This window comes from Myotis brandtii, unplaced genomic scaffold (genome assembly GCF_000412655.1).
Source record: "Myotis brandtii unplaced genomic scaffold, ASM41265v1 scaffold16, whole genome shotgun sequence".
Classification (NCBI taxonomy): domain Eukaryota; kingdom Metazoa; phylum Chordata; class Mammalia; order Chiroptera; family Vespertilionidae; genus Myotis; species Myotis brandtii.
In genome coordinates, this window is record NW_005355832.1 from 1,472,626 (window position 1) to 1,482,441 (window position 9,816).

The 9,816-nt window shown below is 38.2% G+C and overlaps 1 protein-coding gene across 1 annotated transcript in view; it reads left to right on the plus strand.

Annotated features, from left to right (window-relative positions):
• The first annotated feature begins 655 nt into the window (after positions 1-655).
• Positions 656-9,816, plus strand: part of CRISP1 (cysteine-rich secretory protein 1) — a 40,046-nt gene continuing 30,885 nt past the window's right edge. The window contains exon 1 of the mRNA XM_005862067.1: positions 656-723. Within this exon, the coding sequence (XP_005862129.1) occupies positions 656-723 (68 nt within the window). The remainder of the gene's footprint in view (positions 724-9,816) is intronic.

Here is a 9,816-nt window from a genome sequence, read left to right on the forward strand (position 1 = left end):
GATGTTTCTAACTCTCTATCCCCCTCCCTTCCTCTCTGTAAAACATCAATAAAATATATTTTAAAAAAATAAATAAAGGATTCTGAGACTTGAATATGTAATTCTTGGGTGTATAATTCTTCAACAAAAAACATGCTCAGAATGCTATTAATAAAGTACAATTGTCTTTATCTTTTAAAATATTTTAATCTATAAAATACCTTACCTTTCTCTGTAAAAATATTTTAAAGCATCATCAATTAGTTTTTTTATATACAAAATGTTGGTTTTAAGAATCTAATACCATACTAAATCATTTTATTGCTTTACTTAAAAAAAAAACACACTTAAATTTGTAATATGAATATTCGGAATAAGCCATAGTATTGTGGTAGGCAGCTAGACAGACTTGAGAAGAGCAAGAACTATGGGCCAGTTACAGAAGGTCACCGGGGCTGAACGCTCCGAGTGCCTAACAGGCAAAACTGGGAAAACAAAGACCTTGTTCCAGGGCAACCTTTCCTCCCCCAGCATATTGCTGGTCAGCCTCAGTGATATATCAGCTCCAGGCCCAGAAAAGCAGTAAAATCGAACAAGTTGATGCCATGGCTGACATTAGAACCATCTGCAATGACTAGTGATCCCCTCTCCTGCTGCGAACCAATCAGTAGAGACCATGACCCAAAAGAACACATCTGGAAAGTTGATGAATATTTTATTGGGATTCTCCCCTGAGACTTTCAGGTAAATATCCTCAAGACAGAGGATCCAGTGTAGCTGTCTCTATGGAGCACATGGAACATGCCCATTCCCTTCCCTCTTCCCTTCCCCCAGGGTATTTTCCTTGCCTCTTCTCTTTCTCCTAAACTCTAAGGGCCCTACTTTTGCCTCTGTAACTTAATTCCCTGAGCTCACACAGCCCAGCTGGCTCACTTTTTTTGTGACCAGAAAGGGAACCTGACCCTTGGCGGGTCTGCTAGGACCAGCCAGTAGTGTGTGGGTTCTTGACTTCATGAAGGAAAAAGTTCACAACAGAAGTCCAGGTGACTATGAGGGAATGTTTATTAAAGCTGGGGACAGTTAAACAAGGAAGGGCTTAGCATAGAAGAAGCAGCGGGGGTGCCTAAGCTTGGCTGCCCTAGCTCCCTGGGAAGTCAGAGAAAAGAGGGCCTTGGGATCAGGTTCAGAGGTTGGCCTGGGAGGAGCTGTCACTGCCCACTGCCCATGGCTTCCTGGTTGCAAGCCTCATGGGGTCCTTTAGGATTAAGCATACGTATGCCTGTGGGGGAAGAAGATGGGAAAGGGAACGGCAGGGGCTGCTTCCCAGAGGGAGAGCACCCCTGGGCCCTTTGTCTTGAGGCTCTATATATTTCTCACAGGCAGGAGCCTTAGGGGAGGTCTCCAGGGAGGGTTCCAACAGAATATTCATCAGTTTTCTAGGTGTGCTCCTTCAGGGTCTTGGTCTTCACTGATTGGTCACGGTCAGGGCAGGGGGTCGATAGTCATTGCAGCTGGTCCTGGTATAGCCCACCTGGTTTTGCTGCTTTTCTGGGTCTGTAGCTGAAATTCAACTGAGGCCTAGATGTTATTTCTAGGGAGGTGACCATTGTATCTTCTGTAATTGCTCTGTCATTTTGGTTAGCTATCTATCTCAGTTTCTCTATTTCAGTTGTCCTGGCTCACTGTTCTGTCTCATTTCCATGTCTTGCTTCTTCTACCTCTTTGACTTTCTTTTTATTTTTTTAAATTTTTTAAAATTTTTATTGATTTCAGAGAAAGGAAGGGAGAGGGAGAGAGAGTTAGAAACATCAATGATAAGACAGAATCATCGATCCATTGCCTCCTACATGCCTCCTACCAGGGGTTGAGTAGCAACCTGTTCATGTGCCCTGACCTCCTGGTTCATGGGTCAATACTCAACCACTGAGCCATGCTGGTCAGGCCTACCTCTGTGACTTTCTTAATAAACTTTTGCTGGTATTTGATTCTTGGCTCTGAATTTTTTCTGAGCCAGAGCTCAAGTACCAAGGTTTGCTACCTAGAGGTCAAATTGCCAGTAACATTCTGATACTGTTTTTGCCACCAACAGTATGAATCAAATTTATTGCTGGTTTGTTCAATTTAAAGTTGCAGAAACCAAAATAGGAAGAATAATTTTTTCTTCATTGGAAAGAATAAATTTCAGGTATTTATGTATTGATCTTATGTATAAGACTAACACAAGTCAAAATTTCACTGTGGCCATACACAAAATGTTGCATGCTAGTTCTTTTAATGAGAATGTGGCAAAATGTGTATAAATAAGTTTGAACCATTCATTCACTCAGTCAACAAGTCTTTTAAAGTGTCTACTCTGAATAGAGCAGAGTTAAATTTTAAGTGAAGCACAAACTAAGATACAACTTTTGCTGTACTAACCACCTGCTATTTTTACCTATACTGCATCTTTTTCTTTGAGGAATTTTCTATCTCATAGACACTTGAACCTGGTATATTAACTTTCACAGACTAAAGACTCTATAAATAGCTATTAAATTAAATCATTAATATTCATTCTTATAATTTAAAATGGATGACAAATGTAAAAAAATAACAAAAGTATAAGAAAGAAACTATAACTTTAAGAAAATGAGAAAGCCATGAAAATGATTACATCATAACTGATATTTAATTATTTTCTGGCTTGTAGAGAACACACAAAGTTGTTTCTATATATGTAAGCCAATAGTGAGAGTTTGTCCAGCATTCAATAAGTACTTTTTGAATTTAAGTGACTACCATTTGGGGGATTCTCAGCCATCAGGAACTCACTTCTCTCTTCTGTCTCTCCTGAAATGTATGTGCTCTACCCTTAATAATGCCTTTGAAATATGTAGATAAAGACTTTGTTTTTTTTCTTTTTGATTACATAGCATCTGCCACCACTCCATATGTCTTTTCCAGATTGCCTTTGACAGAAAATGTCACAGAGATTTTATGTGTCAATATTTTTCTCAGATGCTCCCAGTTTTATCCTTTCTATAGTCTATTTATTTAAAAATTAAACACATTTTTATAAAGGGATTATGTTGTGATTTCCAACCCTATTTTTCTTAGAAGTCTGGTCTTTCCTTCTAAAATACCAAGATTTACATGCTGTTAAAAACAACATTCAGCCCAGTAAACTAAAAAATCTAATTGGCTCTATTAAAAGATTCATGAATAGTGCAGTATTTTATCTAGCCACTAGAAGGGCACTTGATGGCTTGGACAAAATGGAATGCTTTTATAGGATGAAGGGTGGGGCAGGGAGCTATTAGCAAAAGAAAAGAAAGAATTGCTTTGAAGCCAAGAAATCTTTTTGGGGTAAAGGGACAAGCAAAGGTTATATCATGCAGATTGCTTCTTCTTTCTGTGGGGAATGGATAGGACCCATATGACTTAATTAGTATTTGACCAGAAAATGCCAACTGGTTGATTAATGTTGCATTTCTGGAGAAGTTTGAAATTGCAATTAGGCTAGGTGTTAAATCTAGGTTTTGTATCATAGGCTTCTAGCATAAGTGAAGCTATTTGCCATCCCTTTTTTTTTTTCTTAAATAATATCCATATTCAGTTTTACTTTCTTGTTTTCATTTCCCCAAAATTTTACATATCAGCAAGACTAGTTCCCTTGAAGGGTAAAGTTGGGATCATAAGAAATAAAAGAGATCATTGAGTTAGCAATAGCCCTTTGTTGGCTATTGAAGGTTACACTGCTTTGATGAGATGTCTCAAATGAGAAAAAGGAGAACTCAATCGTCAGACTTAATTCATTTCATTATAAAATTACATCTTTTTATAATTATTCATCGTGTTCAAACAGGACTCATAATAAATACTTTCTATCTCCAAACTCTTGTTATTGTCCTGCCATCTCTTTCCCTTTTAGCTGCCAGGCTGAAAGAAATGAGTTAAAATTGCATGTAAATGTATTACTACAGATACCAAATTTAAAATACTCTGTTGGGGCCAGCTGGTGTGGCTCAGTGGTTGAGCATTGACTTACAAATCAGGAGGTCACAGTTCAATTCCCAGTCGTGGCACATGACCGGATTGTGGGCTTGATCCACAATAAGGGGTGTGCAGGAGGCAGTTGATGGGTGATTCTCTCTCTTCATTGATGTTCTTATCTCTCCCTATCCCTTCCTCTTTGAAATTAATAAAATATATATAATACTCTGTTGGGAAATAATGTGACTTGATGAATACACTGATAGTAAAAGTACAAATCAAAGAATAATAAGAGCTTTCTGTAAAATTAGATTCACAAAATGATGTCAAAAGTTGGTGCTCACATGTCAGTCTGGACATTCTTAATAACAAATGTCACCACTTAGAGATTAAATATTTTAAGTATCAAGATGCTTTATAAAATTGCTTTAAAATAAAAGATTAAATCTTATTAGGTGGAAAAAAATTCAATGAGCTTTCAACATATAGAATTAACTATGCCTCTCCAATGTCATTTTGGTTTACATGCCAATCTATAATTTATTAACTGAAAGCAAGACTCTTTTAGTTTCCATCAAAATGATGGTGTCTAGACTTAAAAGTATAATATTGAGGGGAAAAAATGTCCATAAGATAAGATAATATCATGTGCTGAAAGATCATGAGTAGAAAAGTACAAAACACTGGATTACAATCCTAGCTCAAGAATGCCATAGCTATGTGATCTTGGGTAACTACTAAACCTCTTTCTTCTTTCAAGCAACTTCACTGAAGAGTTGTTGTAAGAGTTACAGATAAAGCAGCTAGCTGAGTATCTGGCAGCCAAGATACAAAATGATAAATAATATCATATTCATCAGTATTATCATAAAATTACTTTAAAAGTATATGTTATTTCTCTACTAGAGGCCTGGTGCACAAATTCATGCATGGGTGAGGTCCCTCGGGGTGGCCTATGGGGACCGGGCCCCAGCTCATGCCCCCAGGCTGGCAGCACTGATTCTTGATATTTAACCCATAAATGGCACCACCCCCTCACTTGCTCCACCATCCCGCCTGTGAGGCAATTCGATTGGGGCCAGGCCCCCTGCCCGGCTCCCTCAGCACCTGGGAGCCAGGTGGCAGACCTGCCCTTTGCCGCCACCGCTGGTTGCTGTCTGTGGGGTGATGGGTTGGGACCGGGCCACCTGCTGCCAGAGCCATGTCACCGATGCAAGCCATGTTCCACACCACCCCCTGGTGGTCAGCACATGGCATAGCAAGCGGTCGAACTCTCGGTCGAAATCCTGGTTGAACAATTTGCATATTAGGCTTTTATTATATAGGACTAGTGTCCCAGTGCACAAAATTTGTGCATGGGGGGTGTCCCTCAGCTCAGCCTGCACCCTCTCCAATCTGGAACCCTTCGGGGGATGTCCAACTGCAAGTTTAGGCCCCATCCCTGTGGGATCGAGCCTAAATCGGCAGTCAGACATCCCTCTTGCAATCCGGGACCACTGGCTCCTAACTGCTCACTAACTGCCTCTGCCTTGGCCCTGCCACCAGGCTTTGTCGGGAAGGGTCTCCTGGTCTAATTAGCATATTACCCTTTTATTAGTATAGATTTCCTTCAGTCAAAGTTCAGGTACTGAGGTATTCTGAATATATACTTTGCTTACAAAACATTTTGCAAAATTGTTACATATTTAAGACTGCAGAATAAAGTCTTCACATTATAGGTATACTCATGAAAGGAGTTTTTAGGGGTGAAATAGGCAGGTTTAGTCCTCCAATCGGAAATTTTTAAAAATTAAAGGGTCAATGGAAAAACACAGGGCTACAGAGCTGCAGAAGGATACATTTCCATAAGACAAGGGGGCTGGGAGTAGTAAAAGGTCTATATTTACAAAATAAAGGAGGAGGAAGAAAGCCCAGAAGAAATAGGAGAACAATAAGAGGGAAGAAGGAGGGAACTTCACGTACTTCACCTGAGGCTTAAACTTATATTGAGTCTATCTTGCTAGCTAAGTTCAGACATAGTAAACATATTTTTTGAGTTACCTATATGAAGAATGAAAAGCATGTTAGAAAGTTGGTTACTAAGAAAATCCCTCTGAATGGACAAAGCTCAGTTGATTACAAAAAGAAAAGCAAGTCACATAAGTTTGTGTTTCTTTTTATAGCTTTCTTCAAAACAAATCTACAATGTCATTTTGGGACTGTTAACTCATATTAGTAGATTAAGAGCAAATTAATGGATTTTTTAAAACAGTGAAGTGAATTTGTTTTGCATACATTGAAAAATCTCTTATTTTAGAAAAGGTATTTTAGAATTAGTTCCCCTAAAATAAGTGGGCTTATAATGACTATACTTATATGTCTATAAGCAGAAAATAAGGAGAAACAAGTTCTCGGTTAACTGGTCATGATAGTAACAGAGATCATCTAGGCATAAAGGTGTTGCCAGAGTTTGGGTGGGTGGGTGGAATTCCTAGTGGGAGTGGGGTTCTTGTGATATCTTTAGAAAAGGAATTTTCTAAGTCTCACATGGGAGAATGAAGGGTTTTTATGTGCATGGAATTATATTTCTCGGTTTCCAAAGTCCCATTGTCTTTAAACCAGTCTTGGAAAATATGCAGCTGGGGCTCCAGCAGAGCCAAAAGCAAAGCCAGTGTCAAGAGTCTCTGTTCCATGGGGGAGCTGAGTCCCATGTGGCATTAGGCTAATTACAGTCCATTCGTCCATTGTGTGGGTCCCACGTGGCTCACAATGAATATAGGGGAGTGTGCCCCCTGCAGCAGGAGTCCCAAGAGAACAAGAGGGCCAAGAGTGCAAGAGGGCAAGAGAGAGAACTTTCTTTGCTCAGGAGTTAAGTATTTCAGATTTTGCACCCACGCAGTGGCCACACCTATTCTAGCCACTGACTTGCTCTCAGGTGTGATTGGCAGATAAGCATCTTCCCACGTCACCCAGACCTTACTGGGCATGGGTCTAAACTGCCTTCGTCTAGTCCCTTCCCCATTGATCTGGGGGAACAGAACTGGAGAATGTTAACTGCAGCTTCCTGGCAAAGCTGTATAAATGGCATGCCTATATCATCTAGTCTCCCCTTGGTTCCTTTTCTGTTAAATAATAACCAGGTTATTTAACAGTATCAAAGGGACTGCATAAAATTATGAGTATAATGTCTTTCTGTCTAAACACCTTCATCATGTCAGATGTCCCCGCTGTCTATAAAGTCCCCGAAGAGGCAGTTTACACGTAACACGGGTGTTAAATATAACCTACTACTTTGGTTTTTTACCTTTAGAATTAGATATAGTCATTGGCTTAAGAAGACAACAGAAGTTGTTCCTGCTTATGTGCTAGTGAGGAAAATAAAATATAGGGGTGCATTCTAGCCGAAGTCAAGGTTAACAAGTTTTGTCTTCTATTACTCAAAGGATTGCCAAGTCTAGCTGGGAATATGACCTGTGTCATCGCCTCACATCTGCTAAATCCTGAAAATAACCCGTTCTGGGTCTAATATCCAGATAAATAGCACATTCTCATGATTTATGTTTGGCATATCTGCAAGTATTCATGAACACTGCCAGAAAAATAAGTTATTCTTATAGGAATTTTTAGAATTAAAATCATTTCCTTAGTTATGGTTCTTATATACAGATATAATGTAATGAGCCAGGAAAATTTGTGGGCAAAGTAAGTTCTTAATTGGGTTGATCACATATTTGTAAAATATTAACCATCCTAAATAATAAAACCCTAATATGCAAATTGACCAAACAGTGGAACGACCAGTTGCTATGAGATGCACTGACCACCAGGGGGCAGACGCTCAATGCAGGAGCTGCCCCCTGGTGATCAGTGTGCTTCCACAGGGGGAATGTTGCTCAGCCAGAAGCCGGGCTCATGGCTGGCGAGCGCAGCGGGGTGGCAGGAGCCTCTCCCACCTATGCTGTAGGCGGGCAGTAAGGAGCGAGGGGTTTCAGACTGTGAGAGGGCCCATGCCAGGCTGAGGGACACCCCCCCACACACACACACACACACAATGCACAATATTTTGTACACCGGGCCTCTAGCAATTTTATAATGTGCTCTTAAGAGTCAAAAGAGAAGGAAATACCAGAATTACAACTTTAATAAGAGGCAAGAGGAAAATTTTCTCAGGTATAACTGGGTGTTATATAGAAAGTTTATCATTAATATTATAAATAAAAAGTGACTGCATTGGTATTCTTCATTTAGACCCTGCACAATATTTTGTACACCGGGCCTCTAGTAATTTTATAATGTGCTCTTAAAAGTCAAAAGAGAAGGAAATACCAGAATTACAACTTTAATAAGAGGCAAGAGGAAAATTTTCTCAGGTATAACTGGGTGTTATATAGAAAGTTTATCATTAATATTATAAATAAAAAGTGACTGCATTGGTATTCTTCATTTAGACCCTGTATTTTTTAAAGGAGATTCTGGTGGCATTTTGCTAATTATGAATCATATTATAACTAAAACATGGTTCTTAAAAAGAAAAGAAGGCAGAAAAAAAAACCCCTCTGATTTAATCAGTTCAGTTTTTCAGATTTTAACACCAGGAATATAAAATCTCATTACATTACATGAAAAGCTGAGTAATTTACAACTAGCTGTAAAAATAAAGACATATAAATGTCAGAATTACTTCTTTAAAAATCTGTCATTTGAGTACCATTTAAAAGTGAAAATTTTATAAAACTAAAGTAGATTATATAAAGCTTAAAGAAAATTTGGTTGAATTTTCCCCGTTAATTTAAATATTGATATAATTATGCTTATATTTGAGGTAAAATTAAGATTTATATCATGATAACCCTTTCTTGAAATCAAAACATGATTTTGTTGGTTGTAAATATTGAGTAACAATAGAGCTCACCAAATATTCCAGCTACTGCCTCATATTCTGCCCCTCCCTCACCCCCCCGACATTAGTGGGCATACAAGCATCTTTAACCATTAAACTGTGAGCAAACATAATATGAGTTATTTCTTGGCCTAAGAATATAAACAAACTAATTAGCAATGCTTTGACTGTTTCTTCCAAAGCCACAGTGATTCAACAATTCACATGTTGCAGTTAAGGTGCTTAAATATTGCCTTAGTCACTTTATGTGTAATTCATTTTGTATTCTCAGCTACCTTACTGAATAGTGTTATAAATTAGGAATTTGAGGATAAAATTTATTGTCACTGGCATGATGGACATCGTGATTAAAATAATGTCTTGAGATCAAACAGAAAGCATTCTAGTCCTGTCTTTATAATTTACTTCTTATGTGATCTTGGCCAGGTTATCTAATATCTTACAATCTCAGATAGCTTTATCTGAAAAAGGAGAATGATTATAGCGCCTCCCTGTAGGATTGTAGTGGGAGTTAACATATTATAAACACTCAATAATAGAGAGCTATTTATCTTATAGTGTTAAAAACCCGAGGGCTGTTTGAAATCTTTTAATCTTTTATATCCTGTTAGTTTGGTCAAGACACAGGGGAAATCAGTTTTAAGATGGGGCATCTTTAAGTGACAGAATATCAGGTAAAATCAAGTTTCCCAGCAAGGCACAGCTAGAAATCCTTATTTGAATTACATGAATAGCATTCTTTCTTTGGTTCTTGTTGTTGTTGTTGCTGTTGTTGTTGTTGTTGTTGTTGTTGTTCTTCTTCTTCTTCTTCTTCTTCTCCTTCTTCTTCTTCTTCTTAATGTGGGCAATACACTTTACTACTCTTGTCTATAACTAAAACATTGCAGAATTATCAATTCTGGGTCTCATATGAAATTTTTTTTTTGTTTGTTTCATCAAAGTCTTTTTATTTTTTCAATTAAATCTTTATTGTTCAGATTATTACA